The sequence below is a fragment of the Vulpes vulpes genome, chromosome 15 (genome assembly GCF_048418805.1).
Source record: "Vulpes vulpes isolate BD-2025 chromosome 15, VulVul3, whole genome shotgun sequence".
Taxonomy (NCBI): domain Eukaryota; kingdom Metazoa; phylum Chordata; class Mammalia; order Carnivora; family Canidae; genus Vulpes; species Vulpes vulpes.
The window spans coordinates 87,260,295-87,288,068 of NC_132794.1; the positions used below are offsets into that span (position 1 = coordinate 87,260,295).

The 27,774-nt window shown below is 46.3% G+C and overlaps 1 protein-coding gene across 1 annotated transcript in view; it reads right to left on the reverse strand.

Annotated features, from left to right (window-relative positions):
• The window catches only part of TLL2 (tolloid like 2), a 121,352-nt gene that overhangs the window by 69,109 nt on the left and 24,469 nt on the right, over nucleotides 1-27,774 (reverse strand). The window contains exons 2-3 of the mRNA XM_072739652.1: nucleotides 27,629-27,739; nucleotides 2,090-2,170 (exon numbers count right to left, since the gene is read on the reverse strand). Of these exons, the coding sequence (XP_072595753.1) occupies nucleotides 2,090-2,170; nucleotides 27,629-27,739 (192 nt within the window). The remainder of the gene's footprint in view (nucleotides 1-2,089; nucleotides 2,171-27,628; nucleotides 27,740-27,774) is intronic.

Consider the following 27,774-nt stretch of genomic DNA (forward strand, 5'->3'; position numbering starts at 1 on the left):
ATTTTGCAAAATATTCAAAAGAATAAATTGAAGTTGGGACGCCTGGGTGGCTCAGTGGTTGAGCATCTGCCTTTGGCTCAGGTCATGATCCTGGGGTCCTGGGATCGAGTCCCACATTGGGCTCCCCGTGGGGAGCCTACTTCTCCCTCTGCCTATGTCTCTGCCTTTCTCTGTGTCTCTCATGAATAAATAAATTAAATCTTAAAAAAAGGAATAAATTGAAGTTATCACAAGTGCATTAAAGGGGTTTCCCATGATGTACTGCTGAAGGAGAAAAGTATGATTCATAAAAAATACATATTGAATATGATCCCACTTTTTAAAATGATGAAACTTGTATTTGTATACATGTTTATATCCCTGTGTAAGTGTCTATATAAATACATGTGCATGAGAAAAATATGGAAGATGCACACAAAGTCATCAGCTTTACCTGGGGAAGGGTAGAAGAGCAGTATGTAGAAAGAAGAAGGGAGGGAGGTAGCCAAATAAAAGGGAAAAGAATTTATTTATTTATTTATTTTAAAAGATTTATTTATTTATTCATGATAGACACACACACACACACACAGAGAGAGAGAGAGAGAGAGAGAGAGAGAGAGCAGAAACATAGGCAGAGGGAGAAGCAGGCTCCATGCAGGGAGCCCGACGTGGAACTCGATCCGGGGACTCCAGGATCAAGCCCTGGGCCAAAGGCAGGTGCCAAACCGCTGAGCCACCCAGGGATCCCCCAGGAAAAGAATTTAAAAAAAAAACATTTAAAAGGGATATGATGACATCATTACATTTATGCATTTGTGTGAAATTATATATATGCATATTTATGTGGCAAATATAAAACAGCATTAAAGTGAAAACATGGCAAATGATTTCTATTTTATTCCTACATGGCCATCCTTGAAAAAAGGATTCTGGCATTTAAAAATTATTCCTTTTGACAGGGTCAGTGAGGCAATGGATAATGCATCTGACTACAGATTAGAAGAGACTAAAAAATATTCCTTTTGACACTGTCAACTATACTTCAATTAAAATAAATTATTCCCTTTGCTCTGCATTTATTTTATGTACAAGAAATGCCATTGCCGGCAGTGATGCTTCCATGGAGACACCTCCATCCATAATCTCCAGGCTAGAACCGGGACAGGACAGCACCCATGTGTAAGCATCAGTGTGCAGATAGCAGACAACACTTCCAGGCAGGCACCTGCTGACAGGTGGCCCTGCCCACAGCAGGCCACAGCCTCACCTGATCCTCCCCCTGCAGCCCTCAAGGTCTCTGGGCTACGCCCTCCTCCCCAGCCTCCATCCCAGCTTTATTTTCTCTCCTTGCCTCCCATGCCCACTTGTTCTGTCAGACTCCTAGTTTCCAAGGACTCATGATCCCTCCTGTCTGCTCTTGGGGGCTGCAACTCACAAGCCAAGCACTGGTGAGAGGAGTCATGAGCCTCAATGGCAGAGTTTAGCTGAAGACCATATAGTCCCTGAGCAACCAAACGCCACCCGTCTAGGGCTTTCTTTGGTAGCCAGTCTATCCTCAACAAAAGGACACGCTCCCTCATTCCCACAGACTTCGGTGCTCCTAGTCCACTAAGATAGAAAGTAAAAAGTAAAAAGTGGAATAAGAGGTTTCCAAAGCTGGGGCACCTGGGGTGGCTCAATGGTTAAGCGTCTGCCTTCCTCTCAGGTCATGATCTCAGGGTCCTGGGATGGAGGCCCACGGAAAGCTCCCTGCTCAGCGAGGAGCTGGCTTCTCCCTCTGCCTCTGCACCTCCCCGAGCTCAAGCTCTCTCTCTCTTGCTCACTCTCTCTCTCGCTCACTCTCTCTCGCTCACTCTCTCTCAAATAAATAAATAAAATCTAAAAAAAAAAAAAGAGGTATCAAAGGGGGAATGACTGCTTCGTGGGTGTGGGATCTCCTTTGGGGTGATGCTGGAACAAGACAGCGGGATGGTTGTACAACATTGTGAATGTACTTAATGTCACTAAGTTACACACATTAAAATGGTTGAAATGGAAATTTTATGTTATGTGGAATTTAACACAGAAAAAAAAAAAGGCCCAAAGACCTGGTAGGGCCCCACATTACCCTTTCCAGCTTCCTCGCTGCTGCTGGCGTTCGCGGCTGCAGCACTCTGCCAGCTTTCACGCGGCCGCTCCTCGAGCCCACCTGAAGGAACCAGGAAGAACAGAAGCGTGAGGACACGTCAGCCTCCCTTGTCGGAACACCAAGAGATAAAGGAGAAAACCTGGTGGCCTGGGGGCTGACCAGGATCCCTGGCAGATGGGTAAGGATTCGATAACAGAGTTGGCTGAGTGCCTACCGCGTGCTGGGCTCTGTTCTAGATGCTAGGGCAGAAAAGAACCTACTTTCTCATAATCATGCACATAATTCACAAGTTAGAAATATCTGACTCTCCCCCGCCCGTCAGTTCCAGGGTACATGCAGTGAAATACACAGAGTTCAGAGGCAAATCCCGGAGTCAAGCCGAAGCCAGCTTCCTCACCCTCACCCCCATTAGGAAGCCCAAATGTAAACAGGACACTCCCTTCCGGGGTCCCCTGGTGTGGAATGCAGGCCTACGCTGTTGTCAGTGCTGCTCTTAAATATGTGATGTGGCCCACACGGAGGGACTGAGGGACAAGGGGGAACCAGGCAGAGAGGGAGGCGGGATCCACAGGGATTTCAGGAATATAGTTGCAGGCAGGGAAGCAGGGAGGCTGATGGATTAGATACAAGGGATTGAGAGGGGTCCCCAAGGATTCCCACCTTTGGGGTTTGAACAACTGGGTGGGCTGTGACACGGGGGAGCAGATCTGAGGGCAAAGCCTATGCCCAGGAGAGACTATTGCACATACGAAACCACATCAAAGCAACTACTAGACAATCTGCTTATACAAAATCATTTCTTGCATTTGTTTAGAAATTTGCAGCCTGCAAAGCTGTCTCTCCGTATCTCCTTTGACCCTCATCGGAACATTCTGTGGCAGACACAACCCCATTTTACAGAGGAGAACGCTAAGACACAGAACGGTTAGCCTCAGGTTGTCAGCCCATATGGAAAGCTCGGGGCTCAGGACGGGATCCCCCAGCCTGATGATCTTTCCTGGGCCACACAGCTCATAGACGACCTGCAATGACTCGGTGGGATCCCAAACACGCGACCCAGTGACCTGGCTCCAGACAACTGAGGGAGATGGCCCTGCAGCCCCGCAGCCCAACCTATGACACTGGCGGGAGACCAGGCGTGCGCTGACATTTTTGTGAGCCTCCATCCCGCCCGGTCCACTGCCTTTCTGCCAACTCGGAATCCGCTCACACTCCCTGCAGCTGCTGGGGCGTTGGCGGCCAGCTCCCAGCCTCTGGGTATTCTTCCAGCTGTGATATCATTTCCTCTCGGGCTAAAGGTCCGGGGAAATCCTGATGGTATGAAAATTGCTGGCCAACAGAGGAATGTGGCATGTGTGGAGTGACGGGGAGCCCGAAGCCCAGGCTCCGGGACTAGCTGTGTCTTTGCTGTGTAACTGTGGCTCAGACCTTGGGCATTTGCAGTTTTTCATCTGTCAAATGGGCTGTTTGTTTTGAAGACAAAATGAGGCAATGGGTTTGTTTAGGCACTAACTCATTCAACAAATATTTATCCAACACCTGCTACACGCCAGATGCTGTTTCTGCTGCTCAGGATACAACACAGAACAAACACTACCCTGACCTCATGGAAATTATATCCTGATGGAGGGTAGGGGGAGAAAACAATAAGCAAATAGTCAACTAAATATTCAAGTCAGTTGCCAAAAAGCACCATAAAGAAAATAAATAAGGGTGAGGGGAACAGTGAATGCTAGGGATAAGGGCTTGCTGTCTCGTGGGAGATAGAGAAGCACAAGCCTGAAGAGAGTGAAGGAGAGACTCTACAGAAGACTAGGGCAGGACTTTTCAAACTAAGGAACACAACAAGTGCAAAGGCCCTGCGGTGGGAGTGTGCTTGGTGGTAGGGAGGTGGTAGGTGAAATGGAATGGGTGAGCAACAGGGTAGTAGGCAATGAGGCCAGAGAGCAGTGGAGGGTCTGGAGGGTTAGCTCATCTGGTGCCATTTTCAGGATTTGGCTTTTATTCCAAGGGATCTAGACGAGAGCCAGAGGACATGAGAGGGCTTTGTAACTGTGCCAGCTTTGAATATGACCAGGTTTATTAGTAGTGGACAGGAGGGGGACTCAGGGGCTGGCATTTGAAAGGAGATTCCACATAGCATTAGCCCAGCATGAAGGGTTGGTAAATTTAGATGTGCTTGGCTCCTGCGAAAGGGGTGGGGGGAGGCAAAAATATTAAACCTGTAAGGATACGTGAGCACAGCCCGGGTTCAAGGTTAGCTGTAGGCTGCAGTTGAGGGTGCAAAAGCAGCAGAGACTGATACTCACTCAGCTGTGCAGCAGGCAGAGGAGGGCAGGAGTGGACAACTTCTGATCCACCTGGCCCCGGAACTTGGAGTTACAACAGGAGCTAAAGCCCTGGAGTTGAGGGGAAAAGAAGGTGCTCCCTAGTAGGTGGGAGGGTGAAGCGGGGGCGAAGAATCAGCATTTACTAAATGCCAGTTATGGAGCTGAACATGTGCTAAGAACAGTGCTAAATGTTCTTCTCATATTGAGTTTCATAATTCTAGCCTCCTAAAGACATAATGACAAAAGTGCCATAAACATCCCCATTTTCCAGGAAGGAAACAAGACTCCAAGAGGTGAAGTGACTTGCCTGTCAGGACCAAAAAGACCAAGAATAGGTAGGGTACCTGGGAGAGGTTGGTTATTCCCAAGGGACCCATGGCATTTTTTTCCCCCCCAGGAGGCCTGTGAGAGCCTGGGGGCCTGGTGAGCTAAGAACACAAATCCTTCCACTAACATCCTTACCAGCAGGAGACTACAGACTTTTTTTCTTAGAAGGGCAGCAAATCTCATGCTTCCAGTACAGCCGAGCCCGGGATCTACCTGGATTTAATGTGGTTTGCCAATTCTCCCGGAGGAAACTCTACCTGAGGCTCCCCACTGCCCTTGGGATGAGTTCTCATCCCTTGAGGCCTCCTCCACCTGGTGCCTTGGGGCTTCCTGCTACTTCTCCTACTCCCACTCACCCACCCCACTCAGCTACCTATAGCACCTTGATTTCTATTTTCCTCAGCCACATCCACCTCTTTACCTGGCCAAATCCTCCTTATGCTTCAAGTTTCAGGTGGGACCCTACTTTCCCTGGGACACTGCCTTGCTGCTCCTCCCAGGTAAGAAGCACTCTGCTCTGTGCACTTTGCAGTGGCTGGGCTAATTCACATCTCTGATCACAAGGTATCGGTATCTCCTGTCCATTCAGTTGATCCTTGAGTCTGGTTTCTAGTTTTTCAGCATCTTGATGGAAGGGACCTTGTCTTGTCCAACGATGAACAGCCAGCACTGTGCCTGGCACATAGCAGACACTCAATAAATTACGGGATGGATGGATAAATGGAATGATGGATGGATGGCTGAATCGGGTAGATGGTGCTTAAAAAGATAACTCAGTCTTTTCTAACTTGGCCTAATGGATGGGAAAATCTGTCTTCATCAGGTTTTATGGAAACAGGGGAAGCAGATATTCTTGGAACAATGGTTCTTAACCTATCTTGCGATTTGCGATCACCTAGGAAGCTTTTTAGACAAACACTGATGCCGGGTCCCATTCCACATAGGTTCATATTTAATCAGTCTGGGCCTGGGCTGGGCCTCGGGATTTTCCAAAGCTCCTCAGGTGATTCTAAGGTGCAGCCAAGGTTGAGATTCACTACTCATGGAACCCGTAAGAGGAAGGCTTAGCTCAAGATATTTTCTTACAACCAAACTCTTCCTTCCCAAGCTCACAGAGCATGAAAGATGTGGGACTGGAAAAAGACATCAAACACGAAAAAAGTCATTTCTCACATCTACATCAATGGAAAATGTTGCTCTCTTCCAGTAAAAGCTAGCAAATGAGTAAGACAGGTGTGACTGTGGCTGGAACTGGGGCCGTGGGCGCCAGAGAACCAGGAAGAGAAATACAGCCTACCGCAGACAGGGGGACAGTGGGGTAAGAGCATGGTGGTGGTGGGGGTGATATATTTTTCCGTATAATTGCAAGACAAAAAATATTTGGAAAAAAACCCGTATATATGCCCGTATTTGATCTTTGGTTAATTACCTCTTCAGTGAGAGGATATGCAAAGACCTTGTAGATTTCATTAGTCACAGGGGCTTATTCAAACGTCTCCTTTGCATAAGAAACCCAGGCTTACAGCTGGTCTCTGGGAAAGAATGCCCTCCAGGCCTTGAAAAGAGAGCTACAGGCCTGTTCACGCTCTCACTGAAACACAGCGGAGGTCAACGGCCCGTGATGCATGGGGCCAGGATGAAATGTTTCTATCCAGCATTTGCAATTCAATCCCACAGTTTCCTTTATGGAACAATTCACTAAATTCAGAGTTGTTCTTTTTTCTAATTCACCATATAATTCACCTCCCAAGTTCAATTAAGAAGCAATCTGTTAGCAACTTTGGGAGCAAGCTGCTTTTCTTTGGGAAAGCCCAATTTTCTTCCGCTCCCAACAAAAAGTAGCTTAATTATATGCATCATATGAGACATTGATGTATACACAACACTCCTCCACCATAATTAATGAAATATTAGCTATATACATTGAAAGACATCTAGGCAGAAAGAGATGGGCTTTTCTAAAGCCCAAGAGGACAGAGCCTTGTTCCACAGATCAAGATTGCTTATTCAAATATATGCTCATGCATAGTGACTATGAATTAATATTCATTACTGTGGTATTATACCCAAAACTTGATATCATTTATTCTTTCCATCCCTCATTTGTAGAGCCTAACATTATTTTGTTCTTGGTTTTCTTAAACACAAAAGTAATTACCATTTTTAAAGTGTTTATTGTTTGCAGGTACTATGTTAATCTATTTAATCCTCAAGCCAACCCCCACCCCAGGTGCTATCATTCCCATTTTACATGCAGGGTAACTGAGGCTTAGAGCAATTAAGTGAGGACTGGAGACCCACAGCCTTGGGTGGGAAGGTTGAGATTCTCTCCAGAAGTCTGGTGTCAAATCCTTTAATATACATCATATGCTAAAGTAATCCTGCCAGGACAACCTACGCTCTCCATTTACTCACTTTGAATACCCTCTAACCTACCAGAGGTAAGTTTCTACCACGAAACTCTAATAATAATTTTTTTAAAAATCTCTAGCACAAGGTGATCCTAAAAATCACTTTATTACTAGTCCATTCATTCAATAAATATTGGTTGAGAGTCTGCTTTGGCAGCACTGGGCCGGGTTCCTGAAGCGAGGACAGCCAGGGCTTACCTTCATGGTGCCTTCATGGCTCTTGTGCAGGGGATAAAAATCAACAATACACAATAAGATCATTCCAAGAAGGGATTAAGCACTTTGAAGAAATTAAAACAGTTTTATGAAAGAGCAATGGGAGATGAGAGCCCAGGGAAGGCATCTCTGAGTAGATGGCATTTGAGCTGAGACCTAAATGATGAAAGAGGGACCTCCATCTGGGGAGAGCATTCTAGCAAAACAAAAACAAAAACAAAAACAAAACAAGCAAGCAAACAAAAACTCAGTAAGTAAAAACGTCCCAAGGAAGGAAAATGAGTCCCGTGTGGCTAGAGCCAGGGCTGAGGGCAGCGTGGCAAGAGCTGATGCCTGAGGAATGCACAGCCAGCCTGTGCAGAGCTTTTGAGTCTTATCCTCACAACCATGTCTTAAGCAGTCTTAATTTGCCATGCCCTTCGGTCATATGTAATATGCACAGCAATCCCATGAATAAGTAATATTCTTCCTCTTTTACAGAAGAGAAAACGGAGGGTCAGGGGTAACTTGTTGGAGGTCACCAGCTGGTAGTGACCAAGTCTGCATTCCAAGCCTAGCCCATCTGACTCCAGAACCTGTGCTCACAACTGTTGTCCCCTACCCTAAACCTGTGTAAGTGTGGTCCAAGTGAGCATCTCAGGCCAGGCCAATGGATGAAATATCTGCCCACCTCTTTCAGTGCAAGAAACACCTGCTCACCACTATGGTAATCAATGTGTAATCCTAAGCAATTCAGTGCCAAGTAATTTTTATATCTATGCCAAATTTCAAATGCTACAGAAGGGAAAGGGAAAATGAGTTAAAAGATCATTGCCAGCTTTTGTTAATGAAATGATTTAATATCAGCAAGTGTGTAATAAAAAGGGAATTCTTTATACACTGCTGGTGGAGGAGGAATATAAATTGGTAACATTTATGAGGTAATTTAGCAAGATGTAACAAAATAGGCAGTAAAATGACTTTGACCCAAGAATATGACTTCTAGATATTGGCACTAAGAAACTGATTGATGATAAAGACAAAGATTGTTTTATCTCCATATTTTTATAATAAAGACTGTAATAACCACACCCCCAATAGGGAGGTGGTAAAATGAATTACTATGTAATGGAACACCATGTAACCCTCATAAACTGTTTTAGAAGAGAGTTTACTAAGTGGGAAAAATGTTCATATTGTGAGTCAAAAAACAGATAAAGAAATAATGCCCAGGGTGATTCCAATAGAACCGGCTATGATCCCATTCTTTTTGAAAAAGCACACGCAAAAAAGATGAGGGGTGGGAGCCTGGCGGAAATACCCACAATACTCATCATCATGATCTCTGGCTGGTGATTTTTGGGTGAATTTCATTTTCTTATATATTTTTTGTAATTTCTAAATTGTGATCACTTTTATAATCAGGAAATAAAGGGATTTTCTAAAAGACGACCTATAGTATAGCACACAAATGCCTATGAACATGTGCTCTGCACTTTGTCGTGCACATGTGCACCCACGTATGTACACATATGCACACCCACACACAAGCAGCTGCCAGGAAAACCTTTCCCCACTGGGAAAGCAAGAAACATAGTCATGTTTCTGCAGAGGGAGAAGTTGTGGTCTAGTTGTTTTTTCTGCTTTTCTGTTCTGACCATGGAAAGAAAAAGTAATGAGTCCACATCTCAGCAAGATGGAAGGTGGGAAAAAAAAAAAAAAAAAAGATGGAAGGTGGGAAAACTCATGGCTGAGAAGTGAGAGGGCCCATCAGAATCATCTCTCAGACAGTTTGGGGTAGGTGATTCCCAGGTCCAGCCCTCTCTTCTCCAGCCAGTTACCTGGCTCCCACCTATGTCCAGCCATTGACTGATGAGTCTTCAGAATTTGCTCCCACTCCAGGAGGAAGCTCATGGGAGGCTTCTTTTTTTTTTAATATTGTATTTATTTATTCATGAGAGGCACTGAGAGAGGTAGAGACATAGCAGAGTGAGAAGCAGGCTCCCTGTGAAGAGCCCGATATGGGACTTTATCCCGGGGCCCCAGGATCACACCCTGAGCCAAAGCTGAGCCACCCAGGAGTCCCGGGGAGGCTTCTTAACCATGACGATTTGAGCGCTCTCTTTCCAGAGCCTCCAGCCAGACATCCATTTTGCTTGGTGTTGGACCCTCCACCTATCCTGAATGCCTGCACCTGCATTTTTCCTGGTCCCTGATTGTTGTTACAACTATGCCAGACCTTTTGCTTAGGTGTGATCTTTTTTATTTTTATTTTTATTTTTTTTAAAGATTTTATTTATTTATTCATGAGAGACACAGAGAGAGGCAGAGAGAGAGGCAGAGACACAGGCAGAGGGAGAAGCAGGCTCCATGCAGGGAGCCTGACGTGGGACTCGATCCTGGGTCTCCGGGATCATGCCCTGGACTGAAGGTGGCGCTAAACCGCTGAACCACCCAGGCTGCCCCTTAGGTGTGATCTTGAAGTAATACCTACCTTTTGCTCACCTGGCTTCAAGCCTCTCCTGAGCCTGGACTCTAGGTACTTTCATACACATGGCTCATATCTTTCACACCCACCTGACCTTGGCTGTTTCCATCACTTATTGCTGCATAGCAAATTATCCCTCTCCACAGAGTGGTTTAAAATAACCATTTTATTCCTGCTTCTGATTCTGTGGGCCAGGAAGTGGGGCACAGAACAAATGGCACTGGCTTGTGCTCCACAGTGTCTGAGGCCTTAGCTGGGATAGCTCAAATGGCTGAGGGATGACCATAGTGGCTCACGTGGAGCCCTATGTCTGGGGCGTTGGCTGTCTTCCATGTGGCCCCTCTTGGGCTTCCTAACAGCATGGCTCTGTTGGGCTTCCTATCAGCAGATGCTTCCAAGAGGCAGCATTCCAAAATGATGAGTCCCAAAGTGCCAGTGGTTTGTAAAAGCTTCTGCTTACACCATGCTCTCTAGTCTTCTACTGGCCAAAGCAAATCACACACCCAAGGCTAGAGTCACTGAGGCAGAGAGAGGATGGTACTAGGGAATGACTGTGCCAGGTGAGGTCTGTCAGGGAGCATGAATATAACAGCCTACCTACCACCTACCTGATCTCTGTTTACCCAGGTTCAGCCAAATCAGGTGGTTTGCAAGGTGGACCTACAGCGCAGGCTCCAGGGTCAGAGTGCTTAGGATTTAGCCTTTACTTCACCACTTACTAGCTGTGTGAAATTAAACAAGTCACTTAACCTCTTTCTCTTTCAGATTCCTCATCCATAAAATGAGGAGAAGAGGATTCACCTCATGGGTCATTATGAAGATTAAGAGAAATAATACATGCAAGGCATAGAACAATACCTCGCCCCAAACCAGCACTCAGTTAGCTATTACTATGATTACTACTATCTCTATTGACTCTAAATAACTCACCCTCAGTCACAAAGCTAGTAAGAGGCAAAACCCAGAGGCAATGCCAGGCCCCTTTGCCTCCACTGACAGCCTTTATAATATGGGGCAATTTGGGGCTTCTCCCACACATAGGTTTCTAGAAGCTTCTGAAGAGGTCTGTTTCTAAAGCAGGCAGTGGTCAGGTGTGGGAGCACTAGAGAGGCATGGGGGTAGAAATTTAGAACCACAGTATTCACAGCTGACGGTGGGGCAGCAAGAACCAAGGAGCACGATGGAACACCAATTAAATCCTCCCCTCAGATGTGGAGGGCCAAAATTTGGACTTATAATCTGAATGCATAAAAGGAAGATTTTGGAAGAAACTTCTCAGTCCCCATTTGTTCCCTTCAGGGTTCAGTGAGCATTATCAGCAATGATCTTGTTTATTATGTGCTTGCATGTTAACTGCCTGCCTCCATGACACCCTCTAAAACACAAACTCCATCTTCTTAGATGATGTGTCCCCAGGTGTGGGATGGGCCTGGCAAGCAGGAAAGGAGGGAGGCAAGGGAACCCAGTGGACATTGAGGTTGGACTCCAATCAAGAAGTGATGACATCGTGAAGTGGGTAGACCATTGTGATGGAGAGGAGGGTGCTCTTTAGATGATGGCACACCTAAAGCTGGTGTGTTCAGTGTGCAGCTGGCAAGAGGAGGGGGTGGAGGAAAGCCCAAGTCTGCCCTGATAGGTGATAAAAGCACTCCCTTTCACAGTCATCATGCTGAAATATGCCAGTGGAAAGGAATGTTTCAGACAACCCATTAGAATGGTCAACATAAGAAACTTGGGGTAACTTTAACAGGAAATGTGTATAACTGCACTGGGAGATTTATACATTTTATTGCAATTTGTAAAGATAACAGTAAGTGAAGAAGAAACATTCCATGTTCCTGGATGGAATGAGTAAAAAATGCAACTGTGTCAGTTTCTCCAAAGGAAGTTACAGTTTTAACATATCCATGATCCAAATTGGAAGAAGATTCTATTGGGATTCTCTTAGATTTTTGTAGAAAAGTGATCCATAGACTCACCTAGAAGAATGAACTAGTGAGATTATTGAAAATATTTCTAAAAAACCCAGAGCACGGGTGATGAGGAAGGATACAGCCCGCCAAATATTAAACACATGAAGAAACTGACATGACAAGACACACAGGTGCAAATACTAACAGTATGTGATAAAAACACACACTACATGATAAAGGACACATCACCAAACCATCAGAAAGAATATGCAGTAGACAGTGTTGAGATTACTATTCAGAAATTAGGGGGAGGGGTATCAACCTACCCTCAAAAATACCCAAATGGATTGAAAGAGTGTAAACAAACAAACCATAGGAAAACATTAGAGAAAACAGGTTATTTCTCAAAGCTACAGTAGGAAAAATGTTACAAGTTCAGTAGCATAAGAAAATTTGGTTTGACACACTCAACTTCAAAAACTTTAGAACATTTGTGTATCAGAAAGACAATCCCCCAAACTGGAAACAAATCACCCAGATGGGGAAATGTCTGCATTGAAGGTAACCATGAGTACTATCTATATTATCCAAATAGCTCATGCAAATCATTGAGAAAAACTCTGTATCCCATAGGCATTGGATAAAGAAAGTTGGTGAACACGTCATAGAAGAAAAAAATCTAACTGGTAGGTAACTTTATAGAAGCTTACCCCTGAGAAATTAAAATAAAAGCAAAATGAGGTATCATTTTCCAACTATTTAAGTCGAAAAATAATGAGATTAATGGTAACATGCTGAGTCTGGGGGAAATAGAATTTTGCCTTTGTGAAGAGTTGTTTACTCAGCAACTTTGGTGAACATCACAGGAACCTGGGCACTGGCAGCATACAGACAGATAATAGTTCACAGAGCTCACTGCCCAGCCTGGGAGAAAAGGAAGAGCTATGGGTGTGTGGGGGCTTCCCAGAGAAGGGGTGGCAGTTTGAGGGAAAGGCAGATGGTGAGGGGTAAAGACTTTGTGGGCCCTGGGGTGGGGAAGAGGTCATCCTACGGGGGGAGAGCCCTAGGGCCTCACCCCAAGTCCCACCAGAATGCGATCCCAATGCATCCTTCCATCTTCTCTCCCCCACCTGCCATGTTCCACCCCCTGCCAGGCACCCTGAACCGCTTGGTTCTCAATGCCAACCTCCCTCTCCGTGACTGCATTCAAGCTCTGCCTTCCACCTGCAATGCACAACCCTTCCAGCTACAACCCTAGTCAAAATCCTTCAAGGCCTAGCTCTACTTCCTCCATGAAGGCAAAGGCAACCCCCTCTTCTGTGCTTCATTTACACCTCACTCATGGCTCATTCATTCATTTGTTCCCTCATTCAACAAGCTCTTATGGGGCATCTCTCTGTGCCAGGCATTATACCAGGGGCCAGAGATAGAAAACCAGACCATATCCAGTCCTTCCTCTCAAGGAGCTCCTGGACCCCATCATACCATGCCCACAGTATAACTATTTGTGAACCAAGTCCATTATCCCTAACAAGACACTTAACTCCTTGGGTAGAGACAGTACCCTGTATATTTCCCCTGTGCAGTGTTCGGGACACACACTTAACAAATACACTCATCTGAGTTAGACTGAACGGGAAAGGCTAATGTTTGCATATATTATTCCAGCCAATATTCACTGCACCTGTGTAGGGTGAGGTATGGTTATTGTGTCCCCATTTTACAGATGAGGAAACCAAGGTTTGATGAGGCAAAGCACTTGATTTGCAGTCACCAGCTGGTACACAGTAGAGCTGGGAGGGTCTAGCCCCCAGCACTCGGTCTTTGCCTTGTGGCTCTGTCCTATATGATGTGACAAGAACAGAGTAGGAAGTGAAAACTGAAGAAAGGGTTACCAAAGAAACGGTTACCTAAGCCTCGAGGGGTAGGATTCTCACTCCGCAGTAGAAAGTTCTTCAGAAGAGGCACCCGTCTGTCCTCATAGAAAATCTTATAATGGGTTTATCATATGACCTTTGTACAGATGACCAAATGACCAATAAAGATTTTCAGATGTCTCAAAGGGTGAGGCCCATGGATTGGGTCACAGAAAGAGTAGCAGGGAACTCAGGAAATCAAAGAAGGAAAGACCAACCCAAGCTCTCTTGAGGGAACGGGAGGAGAGAAGCAGAAAGGACCACAGAGTTCCATGGCCTGTCTTTGTCTGACCTTTCTGGGTAGAAAGGCCTGGTTCAAGGAGAACTACAAAGCAATGGCTCCACCTTTAAGAGACAACATAGGTAAAGAGAGGTAACATAGGTAAGGTGATTAGGGTTTTTCTGGGTGGTAGTAAATGTCAGTGAAGTATATGGCCCCTTTTGTTTCAAAGAGGTTCATATCTACCAATGGTCCCATCCCACTGATTCACAAGGGCACAAAGAACCTGTTCTGTCTGATGCCAGTGCATTTGCTGAGCCATAAAATGCCCCCTCTAAGACACTGAGCATGTTCCATCTGCCTTTTTCTGTATTTTCCCCAGTGCCAAGCAGAGCCCCAGACATAGCATGCTGTATTGCCAGGAGGTGCCAAACACTGAACGTTCAAAAAAAGAGCCTCCAGAAGAGGGATCTTCTTTCATATTTCTAGGCAACAGTTGAAGCTCTGGAACCCTCCTTGATGGAGAAGAGAGAAGAGGTGTGGCCAGTGCCATGGGACCAGATGTAGGGCCCAAGGATGGTATCCTTTACCCCCTGGCCCAGTGCGCAAACTCAGACACCAGAGCTGGTGGGCCAGGCAAGTAATACATCAGAGTGCAAGAGGCTGGCTGAGAGACGATTAGGGGGAGCGGGGCCTGTGACAAACCGTAGAGCGCGTGCTCCGGAGTTTGACCCATCCTTATGCAACTGCATGGATTGTTGCCACATGGAAATGCTGGACCGACCGGCATGGCCAGATCCCCCAACTTTCCAAGAGGAGCCAGAGTTCCGGATTTTTATTGGAAATCTGATTTTTTCAAATGTTGGCAGCGAGTTTAAAAATGTGAGCACTACAAAACAAACAAAACACATCTGCAGACCAGATTTGGCTGGTGGGCTGACCGCTTAGGACCTCTGGGTAGCAGATTAAATGGGAAAGCCATGCCTTTAGTGGGTGCCAATGTCAGAGAAGACAAGAGCTCCTTCCCCTGGACCATGGCAGCTCAGGTCTTGGGGTACAGGAGGGTAGCAGAAAACCTGGGAGGCAGAAAGCAAGAAGTAGCAGAAGGGAGTTAGAGGCTCAGTGCCAAGGTCAGCTGGGGCCTTTCTCTCATTGTCTGTGGGCAAACAACCTCATTAAAGGACACTGAAGAGAAATAAGATGACCAGAACACAGGAGGAGATTCTACTGGCAACTCTTCATCACCTCCTCTCTCTGAGCCTCCTTGGAAACCAAGGAAATAATGATCTGCAGACCTCTATGGAAACAGCCCCCAGAAGAAATGTGACTTTGCTCTGGCCATCCTGTACATCAGTCACAGGTTAGCACGATGGAAGAAGGGTCTGATCTCAAACACAGAGGCAGGACCACCTGCTGCCCCTCAAGCTGCTTCTCCAGCTCTCTAGCTCCAGCCCGTTTGTCACTGGTGCTCAGTGGCTTTGCTGTGGGAGGCAGTCTCAGCTCTCTTAACTTTCTCCTGCCCATTGTTGTTTGTTGTTGTTTTCTAAGACAGAACAAAAAGAGGCCACAGCCAGATTCCTGCCAACACCTATGGGAGCCCAATGGAGGGTCTCAGGTTAGATAAATTTGAGCAGAACACTCTGAAGTCCCATGAGTTATCAAATGAAGGAAGAGCCAAAGATACTGTGGTTCTCTAATTAGCTGTGCATGCAGCAGAAACTACATGTTTAGTCTCCATACATTTCTGGATTATTGTTGACAAAAGAACCAGGAGAATCACTCTTGGCCCTCAGGAAGCATAGAGCTCAACCTCTCATTTTTTGATAAGAAAAGTGAAGTTCTATGAAGTGATGGCCAAGCTGTCATGCATTGGCTAACTGTGAAGGGCTGTGGCACTGGTTTTGTCCAAAAACAACTGAGTTCGTTATCATGTTCAAGAAGAAAATACTTGAGTAGAAAATGCATTTGTGACAGAGGTCAGTTTCCAGCTATAACAAAATATACATATATCTAGAAGAGGCCAAGAAATACAAAAGCAAAGAGGCATAATTTTAAGAAAACGAAAAATACTAAGCTTAAAATATTTAGGGGGTACTTACTGGATAAAAGCATCCTTTCTTAAAAAAATTTTTAAAAAATTAAAGCATCCTTTCTTTTGTCAAAAAGGATTCACCATAGGGTTCTCTTAAGTCAAGGTGAGAAATTTTTTTTTTATATCTAGGTCACTGATACTAGAACATTTGATTGGCATAAGTAAGCAAGTCTTAAGTATGACTTACATCATTTCATTCTGCTTTAGAGAACTATTCTTTTTTTTAAGATTTATTTATTTATTCATGATAGAGAGAGAAGGAGAGAGAGAGAGAGAGAGAGAGAGAGAGAGGCAGAGACACAGGCAGAGGGAGAAGCAGGCTCCAAGCCGGGAGCCCGATGTGGGACTCGATCCCGGGACCCCAGGATCATGCCCTGGGCCAAAGGCAGGCGCTGAACTGCTGAACCACCCAGGAGTCCCCTAGAGAACTATTCTTTAAGTTAAAAACAGGTAACACAGAATTTCATTCAATAAATACAAACAAAAATATACACAGTTAAAGGGCAGTGAAAAATGATCGAGATTAAGAAAAACCAAAGAATGATGTCCGGGGAGGTAAGACACAACCTTTCTGTTAGCCAAAACCAAGGGGCAATTATTGGGTCCTCAACGATAGAAGGGGCCCCTAGCTCTCGTGAGGCTGTGTTCCCAAATTCCATGAGTTAAGATGCTGACGGGAACTCATAAAATATTTTCCTATGGAAATAACAGAAATGGCAAAGTGGGTGTAAGGTTATCAGGCTTGGCCCCAAGACCAAGTTAACCCAAAAGAGACCACCATTCACTATTCTCTGGAGCCACAGTCACAGACCCACCTCCTTCCATCGTAACTTTGTTTCCTCCATCTACTCCCTGGGACTCTGTTGTCAACCCTCTGGTTAGCTCACTTGATACTCTCAGATTCCTTCCGCTCTTAGGACTTCCACAGTACCCTACATAGGGAGGTGCTGTAGGCATCAAGTGGAGTCATTCCAGTTGAAGATCATGATGGGAACTCAGGCATGGTGGCCACAATGGGTCATATGCAAGAAGAAGCAAAAGCAAAAATGAGGCACTTTATGGTCCTCTGAGAAGAGACGCCCGCTTTGCTCCTTTCTCCTAGTCCAATCCCCAAAAGACGGCTCTTCTCTTCTGCCTGTCGGTGGCCCTGAATATATTCTTAAGTGAATTCTTTACTTGAGCTATCTTGAGTGGGATTCTGGAAGTTGAAACAGAATTTTGTCTACAATGCCAGGTACTAAATCTTATTTGTCCTCCTTCTCAAGCTAAATCTCCCTATTTTTACTCAGTCTCCCAGATTTGAGGTCTATGAGGTGCCCAGAATTGCGGCTCCCTGGATGAATGCCTGAGGGTGGTCATCACTCGCCATTACCCAGCTCTGCACCCCATTGTGGCTCCAAGTGGACTTCCTGCCCAGTGTCCCCAAATTCTGGGAAAGACAGTCATAACAAAAATCAACCTAAAGGTGAATTTACTTTTCCCAACACTTCAAGTTCACAGCGAACTCTGGCTTTAATCCAACGTATAAATCAGCCTCTGAATGAGGCCCCAGGGAAAGAGATGATAGAATCCTTATGTTGTATTGTTTTTTTTCTTTCCCAAAGAACAGATGTGCATTTTATCAGATGCCTCTTTATCATCTCAAATCACTTACTAAATTGAAGACTTTATGGGCAGATTGGCTGCCAGGCCTTGCCCAATTTCTGCCCCACTGTCCCCCTCTCCTCTCTGCTGCCAGCGGCGGTCTATGGGCTCAGCCTGCCCTGACACTGGCCAGCCATGTCAAGGGGGATATAGGCAGTTTAGGCTCAAATGGGAGGGTCACAGCAGCACTTCACCTTTAACCTGATTTGGATCTGTGTGCTCCTGCCTAATTTCTGACCCTTGTCTTCATTTTATTCTTTCAGGCCAAATCTCCAGCTTATTGTCCTCCCTACTACCCATACCCCCAGAAGGAATAGGGGTCTTTGCCTTGTTCTCCCAAGCTTGCAGCTCAAAACTGCAACTTCCCGTGAGTTCTACTAAAGGTCCTTCTGATGCTATTTGCCTAAGTCTCAGCTCTTGTCCTCCTGGTGGCCCTTCTCTGCCCCCTGGCAGTGCCCCAGGCTAGATCCCCAACACCAACTCCTGTTTGGATGACAGCTGTCACCTGAGGCCCTCCCTCTGAGTGTGAGTTCTGCCTGCTGGAGCATGCCTCCTCTAGGAGGCTGGGGGCTACCCCACACCAGCAGGGGCTTTTGATCCCAGGTTGCACCATTCCTCCCATATCCCAAAATATGACCATAACCATATCCATCATTAAAATTCCATCTCTCCAATAGCAGAAGAGAAAGTGGGTATCCTTGGTGCTGAGCACAGACGAGGTCCCCCATTAGCGCCTGATACTTGGAGGAAGGAGGGAGGGAGGGAAGGTTGGTGTCAGGGGGTCAGCAGAGCTGTGAAGCAGATATATATCAGAGTAGGAGTTCAGCAAGTAAAGATCAAGTTCTACACCACGGGAGCCAAGGAGAATTATCACAGGAGGGCAGGGATGATTGGAGTAGTCAGCTGGGGGAGAGGGCTGCAGGTCTGAGGGGAGAAGGGATGAAAGGAACCCTGGAGAAGTGAGCAGGAATGCTGGTACTCCTTCTCTGGCATGGAAATGACATAAGGACCACATTTTCCATCTGGGAATCTAAGGGCCCAGTAGAGATTAGCTATTGGCCACTTGGCTTAAGGATGCCCTTTTCAGACACTTCCTGCAAGGTGACTGGGCCTGAAGGCACCACCCTCTAAGCAATTCTTTCATTGCTGGCACCCACATTCAAATGCATCCCACATTCAAGCAAACAAACCTAACCTCAACTGACCTCTTGGGGGAGCAGAGAGAGCAGGGAAGCAGGGAGGCCACCAAGCACTCTTGAGGCTCATAGCCCCGTCCACAGACCACAGCATTTGTCTAGCATCTTTCACATGCCTAGCCTGATGCTGGAACAAAAGAGGACAAGCCAAGACCAAAGACGAGTCACAGCTAGGACAGGCTGGGGGATGCAGCAGGGCACACTCTGAATGTGACCTGAGACAACAGAGGGCATGATGAGGTGAAGCCCCAATAGCACAGGGAACTCTTCCTCATCTTTTCCCATCACCCCTCAAGAGTGCTGATGGGGAGACCAAGTTTCCCTGGCTCAAAGGGACAGCATCAGTGGTGATGCCAGCAGCTATTTCTAGAAGCAATGGAGTGTAGAGGCTCAAAGTAGGGTCTTTGACATGACAGGTAAGTCCTCATCTTGGCTCTACCAGTAATTCGTTGTATTAGAGTTAGTCACATGCCTCTCTGAACATTTGCCTTTGTGTCTATACCAACCACATAGAACCATCGAGTGAGGTTTGAATGTGATCATGTGTTAGAGTCTGTAAGACACACAGAATACAGCAAATGCTGGTTAGTATTATGCTTTTTGTTGTTGCTATCAGAGAAGAACCAGCATCTAAGCCATTTTCAGATCTCTCTCTGGCCAATTTTGTGATTCTAGAGTTTGACTCAGGAGGACCAGGGAAGGCTAGGGAATTGGCAGAGATGTCCCATGGGTGGATGGGGTTTGCACTCAACGATCTGCATAGATCACAGTGCTGTCAGCCCAGCTCCAGAGACCCCGGGAAGGTGTTGCTGAGTACATACAGTGATGTAAAAGAATTCTAGGGCATATGGGGTATATGGAGTCTGAGACACAGAGGTGGGCCAGAGAGAAGAGAAGACAGAGGAAGAGCCAGCATAGGGGCAGCCATGGTAGCAATTACTTATCAGGCATCTATCAGGTGTCAGACCCTGGCATGAGTGCTTTACCTGTCACACTTTTCAGTCCCCCCGCAAGATAGGCATTAATATCTCATTTTACAGATAAGGATCGAGTCACCCTAAGACCCCAGCTAATCAACACAGAGCCAGAGAAGCAACCCGGCCCACCTGACTCCACCATCCAAGGCTTTCTACACTGCAGTCTATAAGGCCAGGGATGTCCACACAAGAAGAGCACCTCCAACAGAGTTTCATAACTTGGGATTCATGAAGTAGTTAAATCTCTTGAAATTCCAAGCAAAATTGTGTGTGTGTGTTTGTACTTTTTTCCCAGAGAAGTGCTCATAACATTCATCAAACTCTCAAAGGGGTCTATGAACCTGAAATGTCAAAGTACAATGTACTTAGAGAAAGGAAGTCACCAAGACCTTATTCTCCAGGCACCTGCTCCTCCAAAGCCCTTGAGGGGATGGTGGAAAGGTTGAGAAAGATTGATTGCTCCCTGACAGTGTCTTGCTCCTCTCCAGCTTTCTAAATCAGTAGCTCCAGCAGCAGAGGCCACCAGATTTTACTAAAATGGCATGTGGCATTGTGTGATGCTAGAGGACAGACTTGAATCCAACCAATCCGGCATTCATTCATAACTCAGGACATTGTCCCTTCTACAAAATGTCACAGGGAGCTACCACAGCCCTACTTCTTATCTGGACACTCCCACCTCCACTGAAGAAAATTGATGAATTAGTAAAGCCATGTCCCCAAAGTTTAGGAAATGTCTCCACAGGAATGGAGACTGAAAATCACAGCCTGTCAATGGGGCTGCTTAAAACAACCCCACCCACAAACACTCTCAAGAGTCTCTAAAGCTAAATATGTGTTGGAAGCAGAGACATGTTGGGTCTCCTTTTATTTATCTATCTATTTATTTGTTTGTTTGTTTGTTTGTTTATTTTTGGGGGGGTCTCCTTTTAGAGCTTCAAACCTTGGATGGTAAAAGCCCAGAAACCCTCATAGTACCTGTGGGTCCCTCATGGGCATGTGTTAGCCTTGTATGCCTAAATTTTGTCCCTCAATGCTCAATGACCGTTGAGTCTCCTATTTTCTCAAGCCTGAAACACTGGAGTTCAAATCCAGAGCTCTAACTGGCTTGAAAAAAATGAGGATGTGGATATTCAATGAGAACAGGAGGTGACAATTACATGTGTTCCATGTAAGAAAAGGAACTCTAGGAGCTGACGAGTCTACCAAGTGGAAGGACCCTCATGATTCTGAGAGGAGGCCCAGAGAGGGGAGGCAAGGTATCCAAACCTACGTCTCTCACTCCTGCTATTTCATTCTTTTGAATGCAGGGGCCCAAACCACTGGGCTTATGCAGACACTCACATAGATGGCAGGAGTTAAGGAACTGAGGATTCAGAGGAAGGTTGGTTTCTTAAATAGAGCTGGATGTGACCCAGTGGCTCAGAATAGACAAGGCAAGGCCGTCAGCTTCCATCAGAGCCAGTAAATCATCACAACCATTTCCTCTTTCCAAGCCCTCATTACAAAGCCCAAGAAATCAGATCCATTATCCGGATGGAGGTAACTGCAAGGCGAGACTTCCTCTCGAGGTTTCCAGACATTTGCAAAGATGAGAATGTGCAACACTGGCTTCCTGGACTCTTCAGGGGAGGTACTAATAAACAAAAGTCCCAAGCATCAGGCACATTGCCCTCCACCTTGTGTGTCAGCAGGAGTGGTGTCTCGGAACTCAGAAACAGGGCTATGAGGCTCTGCACCATCTCATCGAAGAAGATGCAAGACGGTCGGAGAGTGTGTGTGCCTGCGTGTGTGTCTGTGTGTGTGTCCCGCTAAGTACTTCCTTCACTACACAGCTAATCCGATTAGCAGCTTTAGGAAACTCTGCAATGTTAATTCAAGGGTCCCATTCATAGAACAGCTTGGCCCATGGCTGCTCAGAGCTCCCATTCTTCTCTCTGCAAATAAAATGCACACAGAAGGACTTTCTCTCCCTGAAGAATGCACTCTTGCCTCCTTGCCCCGCACATATCCAAAATGCTGCTGCCACTTCCTCTGGCAGCTCCCATGGCAGGGGCATAGACCAGTCTGAAAATGGGGAGAAAATAGAGCTCTTTCTACCCCATGCACAACAAGAGGCTAATTTTCACAGGGCTGTCGACACAGGTGCCTTCCAAGCTGGCAGCCGTGCTAAGTAAGTTGTCTCATGAAAGCACACCTGTTGTAGGGCCCTGGAGGAGTCACTGGCTTTCCCTGGGCTTTCACTTCTTTCTCTGCAGAATAAGGACTTAGAGCAAAGGGTGTAGCTGGAACAGAAGGCTGAAAGGAGGGAAACTCAGGGCTTGTACAGACACAATGTCATTATGTTTGGCTGGAGGACAAGGAGAGGGAAGGAGACTGGATATGCAGGTTGTAGACAGAGTGTGCACAGTTCAGACCAAGGTCAGACTCAGGAATGTTTCTGCCAAGTGACAGGGAGCCACGGAAGGTTTTAAGGAAAATAGCTGTCTTGTCAGTCTCCCCAGACCGCTGTAACAAACTCCCACAAAGTGGGTGGCTTGAAGCAACTGAAATTCATTCTCTCCCAGTTCTGGGGGCTAGCGGTTGGAAATCAAGGTGTTGGCAGAGCCATGCTCCCTCCGAAGGCTCTAGATAAGGAGCCTTCCTCATCCCTTGCTAACCATGAGTGGCTCAGGCAAACCTGGGCATTTCCAGGCTCTTAGATGTTTCACTCCAGTCTCTGCCGCCCTCCTCACGCAGCCTCTGTGTCTGCGTGCCCTCCTTTTAAAGTCCATTACTGGACTGAGGTCTCATTTCAAGATCCTTAACTAATTACATCTGCAAATCCTCTATTTCCAAATAAGGTCACATTCTGAAGTCCCGGTAGAAATGAGTCTGGGGGGACATTATGCAACCCACTACAGTGGCTGCAAGGTCAGGGCCAGGAAGATGACCTGGAAGCGGGATGGGGAAGGAGGACTAGAGGCAGGGAGACTGATTCCTCTAAGTGAACGGCAAGGGTGCTCCCTGCTGGGGGTCTCAGCAGCTTTTTTCTGTGGCCAATGCAGCACCCTGAGTGGGCACATAAAGCAACCCAGGCACAAGGTCTCTGCTCATCATTTGGCCCAGAGAGGCACCTTCCAGGTGATGGCAAAGGAACGATTACACGCACCTCTGCTGTACTCTGTTTCTTCTAACTGGCAACATGGCGGACAGGCTGGTCCAGGGGAGGACACGTGGCCTGGGAGCTGGGACACCTGGTTCTAGTCTTGGTTCTGCCGCTCACTGAATTTAACACATTGGGAACACCTATGGAAGGAAGCCACCTTGGTTACCTCGAGGGCAATGATATTGTGTCATTCTGCAGCCAAGAAAGCAGCTCCAAACTCACAGGACAAACCAGGGAAAGAAGGCTTCTGGGGCTACACTGCAGGGTTCCCCCTATAAGCCCTCCCTCCCAGGGATTTAGCAGCCCCTCCCCTTGAACCTCCTTCCCTCCCCTAAAACACAGGGGCACTAACCAAAGCTTAGAAATAAAAACCTAGAGCAGCCCCTGTGGCTCAGTGGTTTAGCGCCGCCTTTGGCCCAGGGCCTGATCCTCCCTGCATGGAGCCTGCTTCTCCCTCTGCCTGTGTCTCTGCCTCTCTCTCTCTGTGTGTGTGTGTCTCTCATGAATAAATAAATTAAATTTAAAAAAGGAAATGAAAACCTAAATTTAAAAATACATCTTTTTTTTTTTTTTAAATCAAAGCAAATGTTTAAGGATCGATGCACAAAGTTGCTCACAACACCATTGTTTCTAACTGGGAAGAATTACAGGAAGAAAAGGGAAACACTCTTCATGCCCATCTGTATGGGATTGGTTTGACGAATTATGGCAGAGTTGTACATTAGATGTGCTAGCCCATAATGTACTGCATGAAAAGATGTCTATGCAGTGGTATTAACTGAAATGCAGGTTGCACAAGAGGGTGTTAAGCAAAATCCCTTCTATGTTTTAATAATCTCTGTGTGCACACAGCCTGAGCCCAGTGAGGCTGGAAGGAATCCAGCAAACAGATAATGACACGGAACCCTGGGGCTGGGAGAACTAGAGATTTTTACTTTCTACAATTTTGAGCTATTGGACTTTAAAAACAAAAAACAAAAACTGGCAGTATTAGTTTAATCAGCAAAAACAATTTTAAAAATTCCCATTCTGAAAATAAAATAACTATGCTAGATAGTTGTGAAGTACTACTGGCCCACAGAGAAAAGTGATCAGGATAAAAATCACTTTGCCATAAGAGCATACCAAAGGAAAAAAAAAATTCCAAGCTTCAGAAGGAGGAAACACCAGTTAGGTACGTGTTTCAAAGGCCTCAGATGCAAGCTGCCAATGTTCCCTCCAGCACATAGCAAATCTCCCCCACTCTCCACTTTAGCCTAAACCTTCCCAGGCCACTGTGCTTTCTGCAAATACTGCTACTACTCCTAATGAGGAGGTGTCAGAGTTGCTATTTATTGAGCAGTTTTTATTAGCCAGGCACTGTGGTAAGCACTTTATATATATTCTTTCTGTCCTTAAAACACTACTGTTCCCATTTGATAGATGAAGAAACTGAGGCCCAGATCAGGGATCCAAACCCAGACAGTCTGATCCTAAAGCCCATGACAACAACCAGTGCTTTCACCATCCTTCTAGAAGCAAATCCCTGTTGGAGCTCTTGATCTCTTAGGCCCATAGGAGATGGTTCCAGGGTCTTCCAGTCTCTGCCAACCCCTTCCTTCTTCTTCTCTATACATGTTGGCCAATGCCTTGTAGGTATAAAGGACTGGGCCACCTCCAAAGGATCCAAAGACAAATATGATGTGGACTCAGCCCTCTCTGAGTTCACAGTGAAGAAGAAAAGAGACTACTCAAGTTCTTAGACCAGAGGCTGACCATGTTGGTCTTAGGGAAGTGCCGTGAGGGAGGCGCAGGCAGGGCTGCTGGGCTTCCCTTTGCTGCAGCATCCTGAGGCAATCTTCTGGGCAGACAGCTCTCCAGGAGCTGGCCAACTGCTGGCATGGTGGCCGGCCACTCCCAGCCTCTCTCTGGAGTCTCCCACTCACATTTTCTAAGGCTGGGCCTCCATGCCGTGGCATGGAAGCACCCCAGGGACAACACAAGGATCACTGATAGGGGTGACCCTGAACATTTGTGTTGGTGGATTAGTGCCAACTAACTGCTGTGCTAGCCTAGAATATGTGAGAAGGGTCCCCAAGTCAGGAAGGCCAAGCCTCAGAAGTCCTCATTGGATCTTGCATGGTCACTGCTCCTGCCTTCCAAATCGCTATGCACCCACATGGAATGTAAACCTGTACAACCACTTTGGAAAACAGTAACTACTAAGGCTGACCTTATGTAGCCTATGACCCATCAATCCCAGTTCTAATTGCCCAGTGGAAACGAGTGCTTGTGTTCACCAAAAGACATGTATAAGAATGTCAGCAGCAGCTTGATTAATCATAGCCCAAGACCGTGAACTCAATAGAAGGATGACTACATGAGCATTCAGTCACACAAGAGAATACCACACAATGAGAGAGAACGAAGTACTTCCCTTAACAAGGTCAAAAGGCTGAGTGAAATCAGGCAAACAAGACATGCTGTGTGATTCTGTTTATGCAGGTAGAACGAGTCTGTGACAGCGGCCAGACTAGTGGCGGCTGTGGGATGGGAACTGATTGGGCGGGGCCATGCGGGAGTGTTTATGGTTCTGGAAATGTTTCACACCTTGGTCTGGGTGGTATATATGTGGACATATGTAAAAGTTCTATAATCTTGTATATTTAAGATATGCGAAGCTTACAATGTTTAAGTAATATTGCAAAAAAGAAAAGTTTTAAAAATTTAACCACATAGAGATTACAATCAGGTTAACTTCTCCAGGCCTCTAGGTAAGAACTGGTTACATGGCACAGTAGAACTATGAAGAGATGCTTCCTTTTGTTAGAGCTCAATTAAGGTCATATATATTGGTGTGAAAAATAACTTGGTTTGTAAAAATCCATTTAGAATTCGAACAGACAATTCAAACCATACATGAGAGGCCTCAAAACTCCTAAGAACTTAATAGTTATAGAACCAGACACCAAAAAGAAGCTCTAAAATGCTAAATTGTTCCTCCTTCTTCCCAACTCCTGACAGCAAGGTCCCTCTGACCTCCTGACAACCTTTGTTCCTTTGCTCTCCCCTCATCCCCCAGCATCTGGGGGAGCTTGGACTTGGCCTGGTCCCTGGAGCTACTCATATTCCTCATGAGCCATGGGAGTTGCCCCTTACTCTGGGCACATTCCCACCCACCCCTCCAACAGGCACCCTCACCATCTACCCCTGCCAACCTCTACAGATGCATCTCTACCACAGCCTACCCCAAGGAGCCACCCTCCAGTGATGTGCACCTTACTGCTATTCCCCCAAGTAAAGACAGGCCCTGTCACTCTCCCCATGTGGCTTCCCCACTGCCTGAAATGTCTTTTCTCAATTCTTTGACTTCAAGAACTCATACTCATCCTCAAGACACAATGCAAGAGTGCCCATTCCCACAATGCCTTTCTTGGCTTCTTCCCCTCATTCTTCTCTCTACCCACTTCTCTTGGTCATTACAGCACTTGCCCTGGGAATTGCGGTTTATCTATTCACCTGTCAGTCTCATTCCACTAGACTGGGAGTACCTCAGCGATAATATCTGCCATTACCTGAGAACTTGCTATGTGCCAGGCACCAGGCTAGCCTATTATCCTGGGACTTGATCCTCCCAACCCCCTGTGGAGTGAGTGATGGCTTCATCTCCATTTTGCAGATAGGAAAACTGAACCTTAGAGATGTCAGAGAGATTGTCCAGGTCTAACCCTTGTCTGCCTGGTATGAATGGTCTCCCTGAAGGCAGAGGTCCCATCTTACTCCTCTTTTTCCAGCACTGCACTTGGCCATGACAGGTGGCCAAAAAAATGGTACAAAGCTTCAGTTATATGAGATGAACAAGTTCTGGAGATCTGCTATACCACACTGAGCCCATAATTTATAATACTATTTGTGTACTTAAAAAATTTGTTGAGAGTAAATCTCTTGTATTCTTACTAGAATATGTTTTTAAAAGTCTCAAAAGAAAGAGAAGAGGGTGGGAGGAGAGGCTGCAGGTAGCACAGACAGTGTAGCATCAGGCACACATGAGCCCTGGTCACCAAATAGCGGGCCATGGTGAGCTACACCAGCCCATCAGCCTCATGGTGCAGCCCCCCTGTGTTTCTAAGAAGGGGGATTCCCCAGAGCTGAGGCATGGGCAGGTGAGAACTCAAGAGACTAGTCCCACTACTATCCTCCCACCCCCCAGGTGGAGGCAAAGGAGGAAGAAGAGTAATCAAAGTCTGAAGCCCCATCATGTTGCCTGGTTCATCTGCAAAACAAGTGCACAGAACACCACAGGCAAACATTCCTCCCAGTGCTAAGCATTATTAGCATCATCAACAGACATGCCCTAACGGGCCCAGTCCGGGAAGTGCTGGACCCACCCCAAGGCCAAAGTCCTGAGAACCCACACTGAGCTTGATCAAGTCTGAACCCTCTTGAGCTGGAGCCTGAGCCTTCAGATAAAGAAGCAAATGGAGATTTTCTTACAAAGATCAGTAAATCTGGAGGCTCCAGCTCCACAACCTGCCATGCAGAAAGAGTGACCACTCTGGTTTTCAACAGACAGGTGGGCATGGGACTGACAGGTCATATACTGATGTCTGTTCACATATACCCTTGTCAGAGCCCCTGACCCTTCTCCCCAGAGAAAGGAAAATAGGGGACACATTACTTACCTGTGCTATGTTCCCCTTCCTCTACTGACTGCTTGATCCAGTCTCTGGCTTTGTCAATGTGAAATAACTTCAGGTCCTCTTCATCTAAGGCAATATCTCCCCAAAAGACAGCTGGAGATAAGAAAAAAATGGATTTATTAATGCCC